General features: G+C 47.8%; 1 protein-coding gene across 2 annotated transcripts in view; it reads left to right on the top strand.

Annotated features, from left to right (window-relative positions):
• LOC148517244 (carbohydrate sulfotransferase 1-like) overlaps window positions 1–25,740 on the top strand; it is a 71,469-nt gene that overhangs the window by 30,638 nt on the left and 15,091 nt on the right. Inside the window, exon 1 of one of the 2 annotated variants that reach the window (XM_088478998.1) lies at window positions 8,223–8,277. The exons of the other annotated variant lie outside the window; for it this stretch is intronic. Coding sequence (XP_088335124.1) covers window positions 8,271–8,277 — 7 coding nt within the window. The 5' untranslated portion in view covers window positions 8,223–8,270. Of the gene's footprint in view, window positions 1–8,222; window positions 8,278–25,740 lie in introns of those variants that run through there. 2 annotated transcript variants of the gene reach the window in all.

Consider the following 25,740-nt stretch of genomic DNA (forward strand, 5'->3'; position numbering starts at 1 on the left):
GCTCTTCAGGGAGACAGGGAGATTGCTACTATTTCAGGGAGTCTCCCTGACATTGAGGGAGAGTTGGCAAGTATGCCCTGTACTGTAGTTGCATGGATTGTCTTGTGTTACATTAATGAGTGCGTAGAGCAGGGGTTCCCAAACTTGGTCCTCAAGACCCCCTAACAGTCCTGGTTTTAAAGATATCCATGGTTGAGCACAGGTGGTTAAATCAATTTGACTGAGGTACTGTTTAGGTCACCTGTGCTCAAGCATGGATATCCTAAAATCCTGGACTGTTAGGGTGCCTTGAGAACTGAGGGCCTGATTCATTAAGGATCGCTATTGCGATCGCAGCTCCGTAATCGCACACAGGTCTGCTGCAAAAATATGCTAATGATTGCTATCACAATGCCGTTGCACTGCCAGCATAGAGAGGCCCACTGCCTCCCACTACCACTATCTCACATCCGTAATACATTGCACACCTCCATAAACATCGGTAACATAGAGTACCATCGGCCCCTCACGCAGAATAACAGCAGCCCTGGCCCTACTTAGAAATTGCTAACCTCGTTGCACGCAGTAAGTACTAATGCTGTGTATGCAATCGCACTGGCTAATTTATACACGCCCATGCAACAGCGCTCAAATGGACAGACACGCCTGCGTTTCTCCGACCATGCCGGATCACTCTGCGATGGCTCTCCGTGGTATCTGTGATCGCAGTGCAATCAATGGGCCATCTGCATACACTTTAGCACTAGCGACCTGTAATGAATCAGGCCCTGAGTTTGGGAACCACTGGACTAGGGGATAAATGGATTCAGATCAGTTGTAATTGATTATAGTTGAAATAAAAGCTCACTAAACATGCTACAGTATTTTACACTCCAAATACAAATATCTGTTTTATGCTGGGTACACACTGGCCGATATATTGACCGATCAATTGATCGGCCAATATATCGTACCCCCGTCGGCCAATGTGTACAGACGATATGTCTGTGAACTACGTTGTTCAGAGACATATCGCATTGGCTGTGCTGCAGATATATCTATCCATCAGCAAGTGTGTACGGGCGATCAGCCGATTGCCCGTACACAGGGGTTCAGAGAGAGGGGGGGGACCCGCGAGCGGGTACTACATACCCAGCTCCGACACAGCTCCCCATCCACAGCAGCCCAGCACACGCTGCTCTGTGCTGGGCTGCACTGGGAGACTGTCCGAGGCTGCTAAAGCAGCAGCCCGAGCAGTCTCCTATGCCAAAGGGGGGGAGCGATCATGCTGATCGCGCCCCCCTTTGGCTGTGCACCGGGCTGAGGGGCACACAGCGTCTCCCTCCCCAGCGTGCAGCGCCGTGTCGGAATTTTTTTTCCCCAGCGATTAGGCCACGCCCCCTACCCGCCCCCAGTCCGGCTCGACCCGCTGCAGCAGCAGATGATGGTTGTTCAGTGTGTATGAATGACCATCATCTGCAGATATATCTGTCAGGTGTCTACCCACCTTTAGATACCATTGACTGAATAAAAAGGAAATTTAATTATATTAAGCAAAAAAAAACTAACAAAAGATTACACCATAAAGGCAAATATTCTTCTGTTTTTTTTTTATACAATTACAGCACAAAAATGTTATTAATGTCAAATTTTGCCACTCATCCAATAATCCAATCTAAATTCCCCACAATTGGGTTGTAAAATTTTGATTGAATGCCACACACTTATACTGTTCACATTAAATTGTATGACTATTACTAGGTGCAGACCTGAAAGACTTGACTCATTGGGCCATATTCAATTAGTTTGGCATTGGCGAATAAGTTTCGCCTGCCTGACTTTTCGCCACCTTCGTCTCGTTATGTTTTGGAGGCAAAAACTTTTCGTGCACGCTTCCTATTTACTCCGTATTCAATTAGCAAACAGGCGAAAACGGGACCCGGCGAATTTGAAACAGGCGAAAAGTGCTGGATGAATTGGGGGAATCACTCTGTACCCCAGGAAAAGATGGTCTGACTTCGGAAATCATTATGGTAGTTTAGTATTAGCCCTAATTGAACTAGTTAGGGTACTTAAGTGGTGGTAATTGCTTGCCATTAGCGTCTTGGTAAAAGTGGTGAAGAATGGCATAAAGCAGGGTTTTTTGGAGAAAATAAGTAGTCCCATCAAATTTGGGGTACTTGAAAATGTGTACTAGCATATTTTTATGTCTCTAGAGTGAAGTGTTAGAAAAAGTGAAATTGCTCCATCATACAAACACCTGCAATCCCAACAACACTTGGCCCCTTCTTAGAGCTCCCCCAGAAGCTTATTTTCCTACTTTTCCAAGTTGTCACCCCACTTTTTTCATTTCCGCCCCAAATTTCAAAGGCGTTTTTTGGGGTGTTCCAGGAATATTTTTTCCTTTTTTTGGGTGAATTGTCCTTTGGGGAGGTGTACCAAGGGTTCTGGGTGGTTTCCCAACATCTGCACCCCAAAATATAGATTTTGCACTTTTTTTATCCAGCCATTTAGTGGAGTAAACGTTTCGCCTATTTCAGTGCATTGACTTTTCGCATAGACGGAAATGGACTGGAATTGAGGGCCTGATTCAGATCCGGACGCTCTGAATCAGGGCCCTCCTACTTAAAATTGGAGCGGCCTCCTGGCCGCTCACATAGCTGTGGGTGACCACCCACAGCTTATGTGAGCGGCCAAAAAGATGGTTGCGATGGTCAAGATCATCACGACCATCGGGCTTGCGACGAGACCCAGCCCTCTATCAGAGCCAAAAGCACTCCCGCTGACATCACCAGTGATGTCAGTGGGGCCGGCCCCAGACGGTAGGGCAGCAACGCCCCCCAGCACGCCCACCAAAGGGGCCGTGCTGTCACTCACCATCGACAGCACGCCCCCTATTGTGCGAGACCCATAGCGACAGCTTGGCTGTCACTATGCGGGTCTCACGCATGTGCACGACGGAGCTCCCTCCGTCGTGTGCATGCGCACTAGGGCACCATCGACCTGCGAGCGGGTCTGAATCAGGCCCTGAATACGGAGATAAATTTTCAGCCGAAATTTTCGCCAAAAAACAGCTTTTCGCTCCTAATTGAACACGGGTCATTGACTAGATGATTTTTTGAGAGAAGAAATGATCTCGAGAGTAGCCGATTTGCAACGTACACCCTCATGATTTATTGTTCCAATCCGAACAATTATCTGTTCTTAAGATGATAACACAGGTGACGTTATTAAATGAACTATCAGCAGAAATGTTGGCAGATGATTGGACATTTACACGCATTACATTTTCTGCACAATGGGCCTGATTCAGCAAGGTTCTCAACTACGATTATGCACGCAATTGGACGATTGTTGCGTACACGTATGCATTGCAGTGTGCAAACCAGCCACTGCAATCGGGACTGCGATCGCAGAGACTACGCAGACCCATCGCAGAGTGATTGACAGGAAGCACCGTTTGGGGTAGGTGACCGGGAGGTGGTCGGCAAAACGCAGGCACTCTATTGTATTTGAACGCAGTTACAGGAGCGTGTATAAATTAGGCACTGCAATGCCATACGCAGCTTGGGCTTTCACTGCATGCGTTTAGGTTAGTAATTCCTGAGTAAGGTCAGACCTTGTGCAAGTGTGCGTGAGGCTGCGATGGTACTCAATGTTACCGATGGTATCGCAGTCTTGCAAAGTATTATGGATGTGTGTAAAGTATGGTGGGGGTCCTTATGTTGTGCTGCGACAGCATAGCGATCGCAGAGGATTAGCATGTCTTCGCAGCAAACGAAATCATCCGATCCAACTGGTATTGGAACGATAGTCAGCCCTGGGGGCAGCATACACACACTGAGACTATTGAACTGGGCATCTGATAATGGGCAGAACGGCCTGATTATTGCATAATGTGTTACTAACTTACAGTAAAATGTGTGAAGAATTTTGCCTGATCTATATCATGTATCGATCGACAATCGATACATGATATCGATTGTCAATGCTGCCTATCTGCCTATCCCTTGTGAGCGATGCTATTAATTTGTAATTAAGAGGCTTATAATAGTTGTAAATGCAATATATAATAATATTTGCGGCATATCCCCCCAAAACATCTGTTTTCAGGGGGTACCCCTAAATATTCAGGATCCCCCGAACGTGTGAAGGAGGGACTGCAGTAGATATATTCATTTCTGCAGCCGTCCCTCCATTTCCGACCACAGCTGCAGCCCCCATAGAAGCCTATGGGGGCTGTGAAGCTGTCAGATTTACCAAGAGTTCGGCCCCGGCAGCTAACGCCATCCGAAGATGGCGTAAGACGCTGTAACCTATGGGCTACATTCTACAGAATTTACACTGCCCGGTAATGGCTTCCGCACATGCGCAGAACAGCCCGGACTCCCGAAGGAGAAGTTGAATGATGGCTTTTGCGATCATTTCACTTCTTACAATCACAGGGACGGGCTCCTGTCCCTGCGGTGGATTAATAGTACATTCGGGGATTCTATCATTTGCTTATTGCTGCAAATAGTGCGTACTTACTGACATTTGAAGTGTGCTCTCCGGGAGAAGACTCCATCCCTAGATGCAGGTGGGCAATGATGGGGGTGTGGCTGGACAACAGCGTCATTAAGTTTGCCCCCTAAAGACAAAATGCAGCGAATCGCAAACATTAGAATAGTGGGCGGAGACAAATGACATAGAATCACATCATTAAGCCCCACCCTCTCCCGACGCACCGTGGATTTATGGTAGGAGTCTCTCAATTTTGCCCACTTCACTAGGAAATGAGTGGGATGCAGGAGAAGTGCCTACTTTTCCAGGGGTGCGGGGGAGGTTCCTGAAAAATCAGGAGCCTCTCGCAGGTTCTGTGAAAGTAGGCAAGTATGAAAAATAGTTGCGATAACAAATTATAATTATCAGTTCTAAAACCCCATAATTAGTATATATGACCTAAACAACATAACTGCTAAGATGGACCTTTACCACAGAAAGAACTGGTTATTCTGTAATCCAAAAACAAGGAGCAAAGTAGCCACTGTTATACTCCCCTGGGACCCTCTCATTACCCGATTAGAGCTATAATACAAATACAGAGATCTTTCCTTATTTAATAGGTCTGTCTATATCTGTTATAGAGTTTGCAAAACTCAGCTCTGTTATTGACACGGCGAGTCCGTCACGCTTGCAGGACTCAGATATCAGTCAGTGGCGGACAGAGCTGTATTCCCTTATATACATCATAAACATCAATATCATCCACGCAATTAGTAGCAGCACAGTTTTGTACACACTACATGATTTCATTGTTCTTGTAGACTTAGGAAGAGCATTTAATAGCTTAGTTAATAGTTTTCCTGTCTATGAAGAGACATGGATATTATACCATTTTTTTTTTTTATTGTTTTGAGCCTGGAAAGAAAACAGATGGCTGTGTAGTAATGAAGCCCTCACCGGTGTTTACAGATGACACACGTCCCGCTGAAGCCCCTTTGTCATGCACATAATTTTGATAAATGATCTGAACAGCGAGTGTGAAACAAATATCTTACACTGAGCAAATCGCTGGGGTTACTAAAAAGATGTCCAGACTGCAAATTTGGTGCCTGACGGAACCAAGATGTAATTAGATTTTGTAAAGTAAATGAAACAAGGCATGTGCATAATATGATCAAGCTGTCCATAATAGTTGTAGTTCTAGATAGAGCAATTCTAAAAATAAAAAACCTTATTTGCAAATGGATGTTGAAACACACGAGGGAATCCATATTAGTTTGTGGTTACAAGAGAATATATCAATTTCTTAGGGTACAGGTAGCTTGCTAAAATGGGGAAATTCTTAAATCAAAGGTTATTGGAAACGTGTTTGCTGGAAGGAAATTGATGTGGTGTAGTACCGCCAGCAGCCACTATTAGGCTGTGATAAAAACTATACAGCATCTATGGATGGCAGCGCCATCTACAGTCTGTGACGTGGTACTGCACTATATCACATTGCCCTCTTGTAGGGTGCATTGACTGTAAAATAATCACTAGAGGTGCGTATCCACTAGCAGATAGTGGAACGACAGTACGATTACAACACTGTAATCGTAAAGTTGTTCCTCATAATGTGCAGTGCCTACACTGAACAATATGTCGTTCAGTGCAGGCACCCTCCCTCATCCCCGAACATGCCCAATCTGTCGTTATCAGCAGATTGACCTGGTCAATCACCTGGTCAATCGCTGGTCATTTTCTTTATTTTCATGCCCGATTTGTGAACGATTATTAAGCGATTGAACGATAACGATGTCGTTATCATTCAATCGCTCATTTTAATCTCCTAGTGAATATGTGGCTTAAGATCATCTGAATCCCACAACCACTTGGACAGGTCAAAATGTCTCTGAAGAACCAAAAAGTAGACTGTTAGTTTATATGGTAGGTAAAAGGCTGCATCTTGGCATTGGTGCTGGTTTGCTGTACATAAAGCACCACTATAAAAGACAGTGATCACCATAGCACTATGCAACAGGACAATGACCCCAAACACAGAAGTAAATCAACAAGTGAATGGTTTCAACAGAAGACAATTTGCCTTCTGGAGTGGCCCAGTGAGAGTCCCCAACCCGACTGAGATGCTGTGGCCTGACCTGAAGAAAGCTGTCCACACCTGACATCCCAGAATATTGCGGAACTGAAACCGTTTTGTAATGAGGATTGGTCCAAAATCCCTACTGACCGTTGTGCGGGTCTGATCCACAGCTACAGGAAATGTTTGGTTGAGGTTATTGCTGTCAAAGGAGGGTCAACTAGTTATTAAATTCCAAGGGTTCACATTCTTTTTCCACTTTGCACTGTGAATGTTAAACGGTGCGTTCAATAAAGACATTATTGTTTGTGTGCTATTAGTTTGAACAGACTGTGGATGAGATGTATCAAGCTTTGGAGAGAAATAAAGTGGGGTAGTTGTTTAAAGTAACCAATTAGCGTCTTATGCTGGTTAAACACTAGACGATTTGTTGTCCCATCCGGCGGATCAAAGTGCCATATCGGGCACATGGTCTACTGTGTACCCGCTATGTCACTGACTATGCGCACTCCTGCGCGTCCTCTGCGACATCCTTGTTGGCCCTGCATGCAGGTTGACAAGGATATTGTTAGCGAGGGCCATGCTGCCGAATGCAGCATGGCCCCCGATATTGCTCCGCGCTGCCGGCATCGGCAAGTGTGTATGCACTTATCGATGTCGGCTCCCCTGCTGGAACCCGTCGCTGAAGATGTTGGGCACACTAGACATTGTCTAGCGTGTACCTGGATTAAGTGTATATTTTAAAGACTTGTTATGACAGCTAGAAGTTTGTAATACTCTAGTGTGGTTAGGGTTCTGTAGTGTAGACAGTTCACATTGGCAGCTCCTGGGCTAACGATCTTCATCAATATTAGTCAGTCAGTCTCTATACTGTAGCGACCCATTAGTAGTTGCTTAGGGATCTATTTACTAAGCCTTGGATGGAGATAAAGTGAATGGAGATAAGGTACCAGCTAATCAGCTCCTAACTGTCATGTCACAGGCTGTGTTTGAAAAATGACAGTTAGGACCTGGTTGGTTGGTACTTTATCTCCATCCAAGGCTTAGTAAATTGACTCTGTGTGAATGAGAGCGGACAACTATGTTGGCCATGTAGTTGGAGCTCTGCATTAGCTATTCACAGTGAAGTTATGGTCTAAAGCTGGAGCGATATCGGCCCAATATGTCATTTCCTGCCGAATCGGAACGATATATCGGTCTGGGCCATTCAGTGTGTATGCCCAATCTGTGCACACCCGTGATTGTTAGTGATATCTACCGATCAGCTGTGCTGCACAGCCAACTGGACGATATCGCATGCGGTGCCATGTAATGAAGGACAGAGCGAGGGATCGTTCCGTCCTTCATTGCATCATGCTGATGTTTACCTCGGATACAAGATGTTAGCTCATCGGCCTCCATATCGATCGGGTACACATTGCTGCAGTGTGTACCCAGCTTAAGTTTCACCTGACATCTGCTTATGTAAATATCATCTGCTGTAAGATATTGTTCAATAAGTTCAGATGCTTGTAATGGGCCAGAGCAGTGGTTCCCAAACTGGGTGCCGTGGCATCCTGGGGTACCTCAGGGCACTTGCAGAGGTGCCACAACTTGGTGGTCCAGTACTAAAGAAAATGATTTTTGGTCAATGTGATAGGCAAAACCTAGTGCAGGTGGCTACCAATCATAAAGCAGGTGGACAAAGAGAAGCACACACCTGTTTACCACCACATAACTGAACCTTAGGATGACAGGTAAGTGCAATTTACTTAATTTGATAATTTTGCAGAGTTTCTCAAAAAAAAAATTTTGCCTAGGGGTGCCAAGGAAAAAATGCAAATTCTCTGGGGTGCCATGATTCAGGAAAGTTTGGGAACCACTGGGCTAGAGAGCTTATCACAGTGCTTCTCTGCACGGCTATTGTCTGATTTCAGTTTCTGTCAGTACATTTGCTAGGTGAGGTTAGAAGTGCCTGTTTGGGATGTAGAGAGATGCTCAGGATTACACAGACCTGTTCCAGATTACATACCTCCCAACTGTCCCTAATTCAGCGGAACAGTCCCATTTTTCTGGGAATGTCCCGCTGTCCCGCGGTTGGGGGGGGAGTTGGGGGAAGCATACACTCTGCTATGCATGCAGAGCGAGAATGGATGCTGTGCGCATGCGCACAGCATCTGTTCACAGCACGGGTGGGAAGCCCGGGGGCAGCCCAGCATCTCGGAGATGCTGGGTAGGCCCCTTAGTGATGTAAACGGGGGCATGTCATAAGGACATGCCCCCTTTGCGATCAGGCCACGCCCCCTTTTCGGGCGTGCGCGCAAGTCCCGACTCCCTGGCGGAGAAAGTTGTGAGGTATGAGATTATGCTGACAATTCAGCTCCTTTATTCCCCTCAGAGGCTGTGATCAGGTCTCTCTTCCTCTGTTGCCTCCAGGCCCGCCTTGATGGCTGTCACACACCAGGAATAAGAGCCTGGGGCTGCCTCTTCAGTGACAACCGCGCCTCCAAACCACCTGCCTGCTGGGATGCGGCTTTCACACACAACCGCCGCTGTACGTCCCTTCAGCAGCGCAGCCAGCTCTCGTTAGCAACCACCTCAGAAGTCCAAAAACAGAGGCAGTATATACACAGGGGAGCCACGAGTTCCTTCACAGTCTGAGTGTGATATCACCATTTATATACATGAATATGATAATCCATTGGTGGGGTATCATAAGTTGCTCGCTTGTTTTGTGCAACTTCTCCACGTTACCCCTCTCCAATGCTTGATACAGTTTTAGGAGATGTTGCCCATAGCAACCAGTCAGATTCTAGCTATTATCTTCTAGAAGGTGCTAGTTAAATGTTAAGTAGAATCTGATTGGTTGCTATGGGCAACATCTCTTCTAAAACTCACTTCTAAAAACTCTCACTTTAGTAAATATACCCCCTGTAGTTTAGTTCTCCTAGTACAGGGGTGGCCAAACTCGGTCCTCGAGAGCTACCAACAGTTCACATTTTCCAGATCTCCTCACAGAATCACAAGTGAAATAATTAGCTCCACCTGTGGATCTTTCAAAATGTATCAGTGAGTAATGACTACACCTGTGCTCATACTGAGTGACCTGGAAAACGTGAACTGTTGGTAGCTCTTGAGGCACCAGTTTGGCCATCCCTGTCCTAGTACTGTATAATCAAAACTTAAGCAAATGGATTTCTATATGCAAGCACTCCCTCTAGTGGTAAACGACCAGAGAGCAGTACATTGTGCATGGACAGGCAAACACTTTGGGAACAGTATAAAACAATGTTCATGGATAGAGCGATAATGATGAGTAAAAATCCTGGGGCTCATTGCACAGCAGAGTGGTAGAACTGCAAAGGTGCACATTTACACCCCCTCAGCAGCTGAACCGGGCCCCCGCTGGGTTCCTCCATCAAGTCTGGGCCTGGGTAATCAGTACCACCCCTCCTTAGTGCCCCTGACAGTCAGTGGCCAACTTACTGAACATTCCTAATGGCTGCTGTGGAAAAGAAAATCATGGTAACATATCATCATCAACTGTTACTTATACAGCATCAATTGGGGCAGTTCGAGGGGCCTCTTTCATCACACTAAAATAATAGTTTTAAGGACATTTTCCTTAATTACCATTTTTTTAGTATTCATTAACACAGGAGATATCACTGATATCTCCTGGCTAAGGGCCTGATTCAGAGCCAGATGCTCTGACCAGAGCGCTCGCTCTGAATCAGGGCCCTCCTCCATGAAAATGGAGCGGCCTCCTGGCCGCTCGTATAGCTGTGGGTGACCACCCACAGTATATGAGAGCGGCCAAAAAGATGGTCGCGATGGTCTTGACCATCGCGACCATCGGACTTGCGACGGAGACCCTGCGGTAGGGTCTCCCGGCCACAAGCCCTGGAGTGATTTTGGCTCTATCAGTGGGGCCGGCTTCAGACGGTAGGCGTTCCCATGGGAACGCCTCTGTCTGGCAGGCAGGCTCCCGGCACGCCCACCAAAGGGGGCGTGCTGTCAATCAACATCGACAGCTTGCCCCCTTTGGTGCGAGACCCGGAGCGGTGGAAAGCCCGTCGCACCCCGGGTCTCGCTCATGCGCACGACGGAGCTCCCTCCGTCGTGCGCATGCGCAGTGGGGAACATCGACCCGCTTGCGAGCGTACTGCTGCTCGCGAGCGGGTCTCAATGACCCCCTAAGTCTGTCTGCGTTAATTTCCACACTCACCATACATTAGTATGGGGATATGGAAATTAGGCTATTCATCAAATTCCAAAAATTATGTTTAAAAATAATGGTTATACTTACCTGCTTTCAGCTGGGCAGGTCCTCTTCGGCTCCCTCCGTTGCCCCCTGGTCCTTCCTCCGGCTCCGTCTGCTGCTCTGTCTGTGTTCTCACGGCAGAATACAGTAAAGTAAAAAAAATAATAATAAAGTTTTATATAAAAAAAAATTTAAATCTTGAGACGGGAGGTTGGGGTCCGCGGCTGCAGGCAGCCAGGTAGGTGGGAGAGGGGAGCAGAGGGAGGGGGGTTGGGGGGACACAATTACCGCAGCTGTAATCAGTGCTGCTTTTGTGAACATAACAGCACATGTGCAGCACTGATTACAGCTGCGGTAAGTTAGATCGGGCAGGGAAAAGTATCTATTTTTTGAAAAGCTGACAGCTTTTTGGAATAGATACTTATGGAGAGGAGGAATGATGAATTCCTCCAGTAATTAGGTAGAACTCCATGCGAGTTCTAAACCTAATAACCTCCATCAAGTTTTTTTAGTGTTGATGAATAGGCCCCTAAGACAGAAGAGATCCCGTGTCCAGGTGCTGTGTGGCCCCCTCATCTCTGGCAGGGCAGTAGACTCTGGCTTGTTGTCTCCGGGACTTCTTTACTGTGCATGCAAAAATCACCGGCAAAATGGCCACCCTGCCATTTTCCCTGTGATTTTTGACGTTTTGCAGTGCTAGGCCGCTGGCAGATTCAGGACTTCGGAGACTGCTTAGAGGTAAGTATAACCATACATGGGTGTGGGGTATGGAACCCCCAGGACCCAGGGGCCTACGTACACCACTGCCATAATCCCATAATAATACACATGATATATTCTTAGCACCCTCAGCCTACATCTTACAGCCCAACGCACTCTAAACTCAGTCTTCTCCCTCTGTCGACAATGCAGAAGAATTTTGTAGCTCAGCAATTTAAAATACAACTTATTTCATTACAATGATACCGAGCACAATAAAATACCAGAGTACGCTACGACCTGTCAATCATTTTTTTTTTGTCTTCTGTTTCCTCGAGAAGCGTACACTGAAAACACATTTATTATTTTGGTTTCTAGTGACAAGAGACAAAGAACCTTTGCGCTCCTCGTCAGGATTTTAACAGTACATTGTTCATGTGGAGATCTTATCACCAGCAACTTGACAGTTTATTTTAGAAATGGAATATGTCACCCTACTACAGAACCAGCGTGCGCACAATAGGAATTTTCCTGAAAGGCAGTCGAGCCGAGCCGCCTATTCTTTAGGCTTCACAGTCTTTTCATCGTAGCTCGTAATAATATCCAGGACGTTCATCCAGCTTTTTACAAATAAAAGTCTTTCTCTGTTCTTGCTTGAGCAATTAGTAGCCGCAGCAATGATAACACATGTCCTGCTCGAAGACATCTGGCATGTTTCAAATACAATAGATATTCGTGATTATTAATTACAATTATGTGAGCCTTAATGATGTGCTTCTATTCTGATTTGACAAACGGTAATTGGTATTGTACTTGCTGATTAATGGAGGGTGCACATGCTTTGTAAAAGGACATTATTCTGGGGGAATGCTTGTTTTAAAGGGGCCTTCTGCTGTTAGAAACAGGATGAGAGGCATTTATGCATAACTAGTGCATAGGTAGCTTCAAAAAAGGTAAGGCAATTATTATGGCCAGCAGTACATTTATAACTGCAATTTATTTAACACAGTGTAGAAAATGAAAGCCTATGACATTCGGACACATGGATGATCACCAGGGAAGGGCTTTGTGGCGGCATTAGCAAAAGTCGCAGATGCGACTGCGTAAAAAGACGCAGATACTAGCGTGACAAAGACACTGGAATGGTTGTCAAGTGGAGGTATATATGCCCCAGGTTTTTTAGCTTCTGTCTGGTAGATAGAAGCAGATTAGCAGCATTGATTGCCAGACCACCTGTGAGAGGCTGATAAAGGATGTGTCAGTCTCTGTAGTCACTTTCCAACTGCCTGGGGAACAGGTCAGAGGCATGTTGAGAGACACTGTAATTATTGAATGTTAGTGCTGTGTTAAAGACCTCTGTTTTGTGAGAGGGACGTAAGGTCTGAGAGCAAATCTTTTTGTTTAGTTAAGAGCCGGACAGGCCAGGATTTACTTTTATGTTTTGTTTATTTTTCTGCTGCCAACAAAACTAGCAGTGGATACTTGTACCAAGGTCCTGGACTGGTGTACTACTACTTGGCTGCTGTATGACAAGTGCAACCAAATACCACACATGGTATAGAATGCAAGCTTTGCACCTAACTTGTAGCCAAAAAACTGATGTGAAATATGTAAAGACAGACAGAGTGCTTTTGTCATCTATTCCCCACTCCTGTTTCGAACTACCTTTCAGCCTCTCACAGGTGGTCTGGCAGTCAAGTAGGAGGAGCACTAAGGGGGTATGCCAGATCGAAAAACTCAGAGAGCATTCATATAGATCATACCAATGGGGAGCGAGCCTTGAAAAATGACACCCATGGACTTTATATTTTCTCAATAAATCTTGGAGGAATATACTCATGTGTTCCATGGGAATACATATGTGAGACCGGCAGTCAGGATGCCGGCGGTCAAAAGACCAACAGAGGCATCCCAATGCTTAGAATCCCAATAGGGGCTCCACAAGTATACTAACCCTCCTCCATTCACCCCCTAACCACTCCCCTTCCTGGCCACCTGGCAGAAGCCACACCCCTAGTCCCTCCCCTTGAGAGCAGGATGATTATATAAGATAATAAGAGTGAAGGAAAAGTTGGTGCATTGTTATCACATTAATTGTGTGGACAGAGTGAAGTGAAAGTGGGGTGACACACACACACTCTTTCAGTGTAGCTGCATTGCTGCAGAGTATTTCATACCAGCACACGACAGTGACCAGTATAGCATTCAGTTCTGAATTCTAAAATTCCTGGATGGCTTTCTCAGCGTCCACGTCGGTCCTCTCAGGGCAGCTCCTTTTAGCGCGGCAGGAGAGACAGACGTGCGATGACATCATTGCGCCATCTCTTTCGCACCGCTTCTGCATGAGAGGGACAGAAGGAGGCAGGGCGGGCTAAGTCAATCAATTTTGTGGTGCCGCCCACGCAGCACATCTATTGATATGGGCGGCGCCATTGAAGAGGAAAGCCAGCCTGAGCCTCCAAAGCTGAGACTTGTCCTTCTCCTTCATAATCGCTAATCGGGCAGCGCAGCAGCCCTGCTGTACTTATTGTGCAGTTAGGGCCGGTTCTAGACATTGTGGAGCTCAGGGTGAAAGTTCCCAGTTGCGCCCCCCCCCCGAAAAAAAAAAAAATTACCTTTTTGTAGATGGCGTTCCTCTGCGTGTGCTGAAAGCGCGAGCGCTTCCGGAAAGGGGGTGTGTCCTTGCGGAACACCCCCAATTCATCACACTGTGGGGCGTGCCCAGCACTGACGAAGTGCTGGGCTTCCTCCAAGCTCTCCCCTCGTGGCGAATAATTGCCATGTGCAGTAATGTGCCTTACACAGTAATGCCCTTTATAACACATTATGCCACATGTAGTAATGCCCTGTATAACACATTATGCCACACGCAGTAATGCCCTGTATAACACATTATGACACATGTAGTAATGCCCTGTATAACACATAATGCCACATGCAGTAATGCCCTTTATAACACATTATGTCACACACAGTAATGACCTTTACAACACATTATGCCACACACAGTAATGGCCTTTATAACACATTATGCCACATGCAGTAATGCCCTGTATAACACATTATGCCACACGCAGTAATAACCTGTATAATACATTATGCCACACGCAATAATGTCCTGTATAATACATTGTGCCACACACAGTAATTCCCTTTATAATACATTATCCCCATTTCAAATTACGCCACACGAAGTCCCTTATTCATGTTATGACACAGTGGTGCCCCTTTTACACAATGCCCAAATTAGTGCCCCTTATACAAAAGGCCCACAGTAGTAGTGCCCCTAATACAATGCCCACAGTAGTAGTGCCCCTTACACAATGACCCCAGTAGTGGTGCCCCCCATGCAGTGCCCTCATTAGTAGTGCCCGCAGTGTTAATGCCCCCATTGGTAATGTCCCCTATAGTAGTGCCCCCCCCTTTTGATGTGCCTCCAGTAGTTATGCCCCCTGTTGTAATGCCCCCAGTAGTAATGTCCCCCTATTGCCATGCCTCCAGTAGTAATGCCCCCCTATAGCCTTGCCCCAGTAGTAATGCCCCCTTAGCCATGCCCCCCAGTAGTAATGCCCCCTATAGCCATTTCCCTCAGTAGTAATGCCCCCTATAGCCATGCCCCCTGTAGTAATGCCCCTTATAGCCATGCCCCCTGTAGTAATGCCCCTTATAGCCATGCCCCCAGTAGTAATGCCCCTTATAGCCATACCCCCCTATAGCCATGCCCCCAGTAGTAATGCCCCCCTTTAGCCATGCCCTCTGTAACCATGCCCCTTATAGCCATGCCCCCAGTAGTAATGCCCCTTATAGCCATGCCCCCAGTAGTAATGCTCCTCTATAGCCATGCCCCCAGTAGTAATGCCCATAGTAGTAATGCCCCCCTATAGCCATGCCCCCCTATAGCCATGCCCACAGTAGTAATGCCCTTATAGCCATGCCCCCAGCAGTAATACCCCTATAGCCATGCCCCCAGTAGTAATGCCCCCTATAGCCATTTCCCTCAGTAGTAAAACCCCCTATAGCCATGCCCCCAGTAGTAATGCCCCTTATAGCCATGCCCCCAGTAGTAATGCCCCTTATAGCCATGCCCCCCCTATAGCCATGCCCCCAGTAGTAATGCCTCTTATAGCCATGCCCCCAGTTGTAATGCCCCTTATAGCCATGCCCCAGTAGTAATGCCCCTCTATAGCCATGCCCGTAGTAGTAATGCCCCCCATAGTCATGCCCCCCCATAGCCATGGCCCCAGTAGTAATGCCCCTTATAGCCATGCCCCCAGTAGTAATACTGCCAGTAGTAATGCCCTTATAGCCATGCCCCCTATAGCCATGCCCCCAGTAGTAATACCCCCCTATAGCCATGCCCCCAGTAGTAATGCCCCCTATAACCATTTCCCTCAGTAGTAATGTCCCCTATAGCCATGCCCCGAGTAGTAATGCCCCATATAGCCATGCCCCCAGTAGTAATGCCCCCTATAGCCATTCCCCCAGTAGTAATGCCCCTTATAGCCATGCCCCCCTATAGCCATGCCCCCAGTAGTAATGCCCCTTATAGCCATGCCCCCTATAGCCATGCCCCCAGTAGTAATGCCCCTTATAGCCATGCTCCCAGTAGTAATGCCCCCCTGTAGCCATCCCCCCAGTAGTAATGCCCCCCTATAGCCATGCCCTCTGTAACCATGCCCCTAATAGCCATGCCCCCAGTAGTAATGCCCCTCTATAGCCATGCCCCCAGTAGTAATGCCCGTAGTAGTAATGCCCCCCATAGCCATGCCCCCAGTAGTAATGCCCCCCTATAGCCATGGCCCCAGTAGTAATGCCCCTTATAGCCATGCCCCCAGTAGTAATGCCGCCAGTAGTAATGCCCTTATAGCCATGCCCCCTATAGCCATGCTCCCAGAAGTAATACCCCCCTATAGCCATGCCCCCAGTAGTAATGCCCCCTATAACCATTTCCCTCAGTAGTAATGTCCCCTATAGCCATGCCCCGAGTAGTAATGCCCCCTATAGTCATGCCCCCAGTAGTAATGCCCCCTATAGCCATTTACCTCAGTGGTAAACCCCCCTATAGCCATGCCCCCAGTAGTAATGCCCCCTATAGCCATGCCCCCAGTAGTAATGCCCCTTATAGCCATGCCCCCCCCTATAGCCATGCCCCCAGTAGTAATGCCCCTTATAGCCATGCCCCCCTATAGCCATGCCCCCAGTAGTAATGCCCCTTATAGCCATGCCCCCCTATAGCCATGCCCCCAGTAGTAATGCCCCTTATAGCCATGCTCCCAGTAGTAATGCCCCCCTATAGCCATCCCCCCTTTAGTAATGCCCCCCTATAGCCATGCCTCCTGTAACCATGCCCCTTATAGCCATGCCCCCAGTAGTAATGCCCCTTATAGCCATGCCCCCAGTAGTAATGCCCCTCTATAGCCATGCCCCAGTAGTAATGCCCCTTATAGCCATGTCCCCAGTAGTAATGCCCCCCTATAGCCATGCCTCCTGTAACCATGCCCCTTATAGCCATGCCCCCAGTAGTAATGCCCCTTATAGCCATGCCCCCAGTAGTAATGCCCCTCTATAGCCATGCCCCCAGTAGTAATGCCCCTTATAGCCATGCCCCCAGTAGTAATGCCTGTAGTAGTAATGCCCCCCTATAGCCATGCCCCCAGTAGTTATGCCCCCCTATAGCCATGCCCCCATAGCCATGCCCCAGTAGTAATGTCCCCCTATAGACATGCCCCCAGTGCTGGTGCTTCTGAAAAGAAAAAAAAATATTAAAATACAAACACAATACATACCTTAAGCCCCGCTCCTGCATCCGTTGCTGTCCGGTCCTACTGCGGCTCCACCACGTATCTATGGGAGAGACGTCATTACGTCATGACATCCCTCCCATAGTGTTCTCTGCGGGAACAGGAGCTCAGGAGTGAGCTCCGGCTCCTCGCATCTATGGGAGAGACGTCATGACGTCCCTCCCATTGTGCTCTCTGCCGGAAGCTGGAGCTCAGGAGTGAGCTCTGGCTTTCGGCTGCAGAGAGGGAGCCGGGTGCCTGCTGATAACAAATATCAGCGGGCGCCCGGCAAATGCAACCTCCCTGCGGCGGCGGCTAGCGGGGGGGAAAGCGGCGCTGGTTTTTTTTTTCGGATTTTTTTTTGCCTCTCTCCTGGGAACAAAGTGGCAATTACAACTGACGGAAGCAGTTCCGCCCCGTTCCTGCCCACCTCTGCGTTGCCTGGCAGTCCTCAGCCATTCCAAGGAGATAGGTTTAAGTTCCTCTCATACTTCTAACCAGGGGCGTATTAATCCCCGAGGGTTGTCCGTATACAATGGCCACACCGCCCCTCCCCTCCGCCCTATCCAAGCATTTTACCTTGCTCTGTGCAGTGCCATCTTCCAAGTGATATTTGGAAAGATGGCGCATGCTCATTAGAGAGCAAAGTATCATGATATAAGTATTAATATATGTATTCATAAATACAGTATGTATATATATTTTATATATATATATATATATATATATTTTTTTATATATATATATATATATATATATATATATCTTATTTATCTATTCTATATATGCAAATATATTATGTCAGGCTTACAGATTTATTAGCTCCTGACTAAAGGGCGAAGTTATTAATACTGGTCCAATCACCAACAATGTACTTGATATGACCACTCTTACATACCTCCCAACATTTAGCCATTCTGGTGAGGGACAGTCCACTCGCCAGAACATACGAAAAGGGGGTGTGGCTTCAGGAAAATGGGGCAGAGACTATTGAAAATGAGGCGGAACTTTGCGGCTTCCCACGTTTTCGTCACTATGGGGTCGTGCTCAGCACTCTCTGAGATGCTGGGCAGCCCCAAAGCATCTGTTCTCCTCCTGCACACCAGCTGCTCTGCTATGCAGAGCAGCGGTTTGTGCTCCCCCCAACTTCCCAACACCGCCGGACACTGTGGCCTGCGGGTGGGACAGTCCCAGAAAAACGGGACTGTCCCGCTGGATGCGGGACAGTTGGGAGGTATGCTCTTATAGCTATGCAAGTGACCAGCTGGTGTGTATTCTCTTTGTTCTATGTATTCATATATCACTTCCTACAAAGGAATATACTTTTCCATTTTATTGAGACCCTGGCTAGTGACATATCCTTGCAAAATAACAAAACTAACCTTCAATCCATTGTTACATAGAATCAAATTTAGGTTGAGGCTCTATGATAATAGCCTTCACTATTTGTATTTTAAATTGCAATCAGGACTTGCCAGATGCCTTAGCGTATTTGGACTTTCACAAATCTAGGTGATCAAAGTAAACCTTGCTGACAACAAATGGATCTATTGTCTGGTCCCCAATGTACGTAGATCAAATGTAAACTAGTTCTGATTAACATACAGTTACTATTCTGACTTGGAATCCTAATTTCAATAGCTGCCAGTCTATGCAAAGACAACCTGATTCCCATATATACACAATGACAGTCTTAAAACTCATATACAAACCTAGCATACTGTACCTAGTTATCTAAACATTTATCTTATATAATGAAAACTATTTTATTTACTCTTTACTATAAAATATATATACTAGTATTTACTATGGTTAAAATCACATTTAATCATTAATGATATTTTAATTCCAACAATTTCCCTTTAATTTTAACACCTAAATTATATTTTATTTAATCATTTACCTATATGGTAACACCTGGACCCAGGTGCCCGTGTGCACGCACACCCTGCACCCATTATAAATACACGTATGCTCCCAGGAGCTCATTCAGACCCGCTCGCTAGGATGCATACTCTCGCTGCTGCCGATGGTTTGCAGTGTGTATGCATCGCAGTGCGCATGCGCATACTTTAGCGAAAGTTCTCAATGCATTCGCTCGCTGCACATAGACAGCCCAGTAGAGTGAGTGACAGGAGAAGCCGTTTGTAGCTGGTAACAGGGGCTGGCCATTAAAAATGGGGGAGTGAAGGTGCAAACGCAGGCGTGCCTGAGCATCTCAACAGCGTTTAAGAGGTGTGCATAATTATAAGACAGCATCATAGTACACGTCACCTGGCTTGTTTTTACACTGAAGTGCTCGTAGTGTTTGCGGCAGGGTATGGTCAATCTCAAGCGCTGCGATAGCATCCGATGTACCGATGGTTGCATACACTTCCTGGACATGATGTGCACAAGTGGGCGTCTTAAGACAGGCTGGTGGGTGTCTGCATACACTATGTGACCGCTCTCTAAGAAATACTGGGCGTGCTAATGCATTGCTGTGCTGTAGCACTGCCTACGCAATTTGCATACTCATCGTGCAAGCGTTCGCATCTAGCAAGCGGCTCTGAATCAAGCCACTAGTCCTCATCATGACAGCCAATCTTTCAGAATTACTAATGTGTCCATAAGCTTTTCTTTATTACCACGGCTCGTGGCAGCCATGTGCACAGCATGTCCCTATTTTTGGCAAACACTGTTTGGTGGTATAAAACCATGTAATTGCTATTACAAACATGCAAGATCCGGGGCAATTGAAAATCGCTATCCGGAAAACGTTATTATCTCAGGGCCTAATTCAGAGATGAACGGTATTGCACAGCCGCACACAAGCACCTCATGTCAGCATCTGCGATCCCGGTGCTGCGAACACGCTCACAGCCTGGAATCACTATCGCAATCGATGGTCGCGATTTTACCCTACATCAAAGCCAGGTAGTCTGCGTCCATAGAAGCAGACCCTGGCCTCAGCACTCCCCGCTCCCGAACTGCCCTCCAAACGCTTGTGCCTGTCAATCAGACAGAGGCTTGGGGGAACTGTGGGCCTGATTCAGAGCCGGACGCTATTTGCGCTCGCTCGTCCAGAAAAAGGGGCTGGCTATTTAAATTAACCGTTCGCTCTTTGCAGTCTGTTCATGCCTCTGTCTGAACGAGCGAACAAAACATGCGAACGTAATTTTGAAAAAAACACCCCCTGGCCGCTCGCATCATATGTCATGTCCGCTATATATTAGATTAATCGAGTACATCGGACGGCGTATGAACTGCTCGCTATTCTTGTGGTTGGTTTTTCCTACCACAATCATGCGAGCAGTTCTGACTATAAAACAACCAAGTGACGTGGTCGATGACGCTGCTTTAGTAATTATGCACAGTGGCGTCACAAGGCGGGTGCGGGGGGTGCGGCCCGCACCCGGGTGTCACCCGCCAAGGGGTGACACCAAGGTGCAGGATCCCCCTCAGTGACAGGAGCCGGGTGCTGCACTATAGCATTAAGTGCAGCACTCGGCTCCTGTCAGTGAGGGAGCCCGCACTGCCCATGCCAGCACCTCCTGCACCCCCCGCCGGGCATCACCCCATTGATACCTAATGTATCATTTTGTTAACCACGGCCACGAGCCGGATTCGCGCCGCGAGGCCACGCCCCTCCCGAAGGCCCGCCATGCGACGCCACGCCTCCAACACACCCCCTCCCGAAGGCCACGCCCCCATTTCGGCAGGTGCCGAGCGCATGGCGTCCCTCCCCGCACCGGGTGTCACCGTGGGGAGGGACGCCACTGATTATGCACACCCTTAAAACGCCCATTTCGACCGTTTGGCACGCCTGCGTTCGGATCTCCACTCCCCGTTTTCAAGCACCTTCCCCTGTTACCACCCACAAACGCCTCATTCTGTCACTCATTTAGCGAGCACACGATTTTTGGCCGCACTGACTGGTTCGCGCATGCGTATTAAAATCCGTATGCATGCGCAGTTGTGCGAACATCGGTCGGAACGAACGAGCGGCCGCTTACGAGCAGCTCTGAATCAGGCCCTGTGTGCGAGATCGCAGGACTCGTTCTGCACAATGCACAGGACCCAAACATCGGAGATGTACGCTATTCATTGGGTTAACATACATCTTTGAATCAGGTCCTCAGTTACCAGAAGATGTAATAATAATAAAGTGTGTGATTCAGAGGTGTACACAGTACCGATTCTTGCGCAGCAGGGGTGTGGTGGCTCAAAAGCAGGCGTGTTGCGACCGTTTCAGGGGCTTTTATGTGAATGCATCTGCTAAATTCATAAGCAGTGGTTAAGGCTCCGGGGACTTAGGGCCTGATTCAGAGCCGGTCGCTATTTGCGGTCGTTCGTTCAACAAAAAGGGGTGGCTATTCAAATGAACCGTTCGCTCTTTGCGGTCTGTTGACGCCTCTATGTCTGAACGAGCGAACAAAATTTGAGGTTGTAATTTTGAAAAAGATGCCCCCTGGCCGCTCGCACCATACGTCATGTCCGCTATTTATTAGATTAATCGAGTACATCGAACAGCGTATGAACTGCTCGCTATTCTTGGGGCTGGTGTTTGCTACCACAAATTTGCGAGCAGTTCTGGCTATAAAATAACCCAGTGACGTGGTCAATGACGCTCCAGTATTAATTATGCACACCCTTAAAACGCCCGTTTTGACCTTTAAGCACGCCTGCGTTCTGATTTCCACTCCCCGTTTTCAAGCACCTTCCCCTGTTACCACCCACATACGCCTCCTCCTGTCACTCATATTAGCAGGCATTCGCTATTTAGCGAACAAACGATTTTCGGCCGCACTGACTGGTTCGCGCATGCGTATAACGATCCGTACGCATGCGCAGTTGTGCAAACATCGCTCGGAGCGAACGAGTGGCCGCTTACGAGCGGCTCTGAATCAGGCCCTTAGGCCCTCATTCAGAGGCGGTCGGAGGATGCTCAGAAACTGGGCGGCCGCTTGCATCCTGACCGCCCGCCTCTGTTTCGGTCGTTAGGCTGTGGGTTTAGACCCACAGCTCTAATGACCGCTCGGGTGATGGTCGCGATGGTCAGAGACCACCGCGACCATCGGGGCTTATGATGAGACCCTAGGGTAGGGTCTCACTTGTCGTAAGCCCCGGAGAGCTTCTGGCTCTGTCAGAGCCGGAAGCTCTCCACTGACATCACTAGTGATATCAGTGGGGCCTCCCCCAAACGGCAGGCGTTCCCATGGGAACGCCTCCATTTGGGCTGCCACCCCCCCGGCCCGCCTTCCAAACGGGGCGAGCTGTCAATCAACATCGACAGCTCGCCCCCTTTGGAAAGAGACCCGCTACAACCGGCGCTGTCGGTCGTAGCGGGTCTCACGCATGCGCACGAGGGAGCCGGCTCCCTCGTGCGCATGCGCACTTGCCAAACATCGAGGCAGCCGTGCGGTCGTAGACCGTACGGCCGCCTCTGAATAAGGTCCTTACTTCCGCCGAACATTCTTAGCGACCATAGGTATGCTCAGAACATCGATGTGCGACCGATGGTGCATTTGTGTATGCCAGCGGCAGACTTGTGACATTGCTAGTGCTTGTCTCAAAACATATCATGTCTGCGACATTTGCATATCTCCCACAACCGCTGCATAAGGGATTGCAGCCGCTCATACTTTAGTGTCCACCTCTGAACAAGGCCCAATATTAATACTAAGAAGTCACAACTATTCTATCAATGGAGAAAAGACTTTACATGACAAGTTACTTTTATTATTATACAGAGCCTTGTCACTAAAGTGTGATGATCTCCTCCGCATAGTAATATTGCAGGCTGGATGAAAATGCTTCAGAGTGCACTTTACCAAATCATTAGGATGTAAAGACAGATTATTATTGGTTCAGGGTGCCTCATTAGTGTATACGCGATCGGTCCACTTTAATTATTTAATTATATATTTTTTTTTTATATGCTTTTAGACAACTGTCTGCTATAACATGTTACACTATTAACAGTCCACATGGGTACTTTTTTTTGTCTAATTGATTATGAATTACTGTGTGGAGAGCTTCATTGCGTTTTCACAGTAAATACTGTATTTATTATGTTAAGTAAATTTTATTTTATTCAAAACAGCTATACCTTATTTCACAGGTTCTCACACTATGGGTCTGATTCAGACCCACTCGCAGGAGGCAGCTTGCAGGGTTTGATGGGCGGGTTTTTTCTTTTTCTGGCCGCTAGCTAAGCTGTGGGAGACCTCCCACAGCTTGTGCAAGCAGCCAGGAGGCCGTCGCGATTATCGCGACCATCGGCCTTGCGACGAGACACTGTGCTAGGGTCTCGGCTACCGCAAGGCCGAATGGACTTCCTGCTCTAATAGAGCAGGAAGTCCACTACTGACATCATTAATGATGTCAGAAGGGCCTCCCACAGACGTCAGGCGTTCGTGCAACCCCCCTCCCTGCCTACAAAACGGGGCGAGCTGTCACTCACCATCGACAGCCACCCCGTCTTGTAGCGAGCCCCACAGCGACTGAAGTTCAGTCGCTCGGCGGGGCTCGCGCATGCGCACGCCGGACATGGCGCATGCGCAGGGGGAAACATCAAGCCGATTGCGAGCGATGTGTGCTCGCGAGCGGCTCTGAATCAGGCCCTATGTCCTCAGGAAATCCACAACAGTGCATGTTTTCCATGTCTCCTCACAGAATTAGAAGTGAGATATTATCTTCACCTGTGCATTCATTGTGTCAGTGACTAATGAATGCACCTGTGCACCAGTTTGGTGACCTGCAAAACGTGAACTGTGTGGGGTCCTGAAGACCGAGTTTGAGAACCACTGCCTTATTTAATGCTAAAGTTTATGGTTTAAATCTATTCTATAAAACTGAAGACTGATAAAAATGATGTCATCACGCAGGCACACATGCACACTGGATCTACTGTGGACACGTGGCCACACTCTACTGCCCGTTATGCGTGTTGAGCACGTGAGGTGACACTTGTACCCACCAGTATACAGTTTGCGGCAGGGTGAGGGGGGGACACTTGTGAATCGTCATATGACCGGTTACAAATACTAGTAAACAATATAATGACAAAGTAAAGTAGATGTATCAAATTTTAGGACTTGAGGGCATACATTTATTAATAGGTGTGGCCAGTCCCCAATAATGATTCCTGACTGCAGCAATTTGCTACAATAAGGAATCCTTATTCTCCTGAATGTATAATGACTGAGTTGCTGGTACTGCCCATTATGCTGGGCAATGACTGCCCTCAGCCATGCGACGAAGTGCAGCTGTCTAAGGCAGAGGTGCTCCAGCGGCACTCAAGTTGGACTACCCTGTGTCGGGGCCCAAGCACCTACTGTATGTGCCTCTTTGCTGCTGTGTATACAGCCACCTTCACCAGGTTTGAGATGCCTGACACAGCCACCTATCCATTGTTTGGGTCAGGATGAGGTTCTCACACCAGGTGAGGTTAGCTGCCCTCATTTTGGATTAAGAATTAAGGCACTTCGTAAGATTCTCACTGATAGGCCCAGGGACATGGATGTACCTTCGGTGGCATGGTCACTATGCCGCAGTTCACATGAATGATGAATGAAAGCTAGCCTTGGGAGTGTTGTTTGTCCCTCTAAGGGGACAAGTTTAATATAATGTCATGTGTTAATTAAAAAAAGTAGGGCTTTCATTGCTTCATTCACCCTGTGTTGTATGGCAAATATTTAAAAAAATGCATACTAACCATGTCAGGATTACAGGCTTTTTAAAATGAATGCTTTTCTAAATAGTACAGTATGTGTCTTTGCTGGACAATCTGCCTAGTAAATTTAACACAGGGGCGTATCTACCCCTTGGCCAGGATTGCACCCACCAGGGGTGCCAGCTGAGGGGGGGTGCCACCCGCGACAAGGATTGTCACCCCTTCCCCACCGGCCCCCTTCCGGCACAGGTGGCTGGTACAATAACGTTTTTTTTGTCCATGTGGAGCAGCATGCATGACGTCATGCTGCCCTGCCTGCTGAAAAGCAGAAGAACTGCGACCCAGCCTTGAAGAGTAGCATCAATCAGAAAAGAAGAAGATAAGTAACTGGGCTAGAGCCAGAGGGATATAAGGGGCTGAAGTGACACAGGGGGCGTGGAGAGACACAGGGGGACCTGGACATACACAATGGGGGCCAGGAGTGACACAGGGGAGCCTGGAGAAACACAGAGCAGTGATATGGGGGGCCTGAAGAGACACAGAAGGGTGACACAGGGGATCCTAGAGTGACACAGGGGGGACCTGGAGTAACACAGATGGGACCTGGAGTGACACAGGGGAGCTTGGAAAGACACAGGGGAGCCTGGAGAGACACATGGGTGACACAGTGGGATCTTGGAGAGACACCGAGAAGGCCTGCAGAGACACAGGGGGAAGGCCTAGGGCAGGCATGGCCAACCTGTGGCTCTCCAGCTGTTGTGAAACTACAAGTCCCAGCATGCCCTGCTAGTTCTGCTATTAGGGAATGCTAAAACTGTTG

This window comes from Taudactylus pleione, unplaced genomic scaffold, assembly GCF_031769625.1.
Source record: "Taudactylus pleione unplaced genomic scaffold, aTauple2 ptg000225l, whole genome shotgun sequence".
NCBI classification, from domain to species: domain Eukaryota; kingdom Metazoa; phylum Chordata; class Amphibia; order Anura; family Myobatrachidae; genus Taudactylus; species Taudactylus pleione.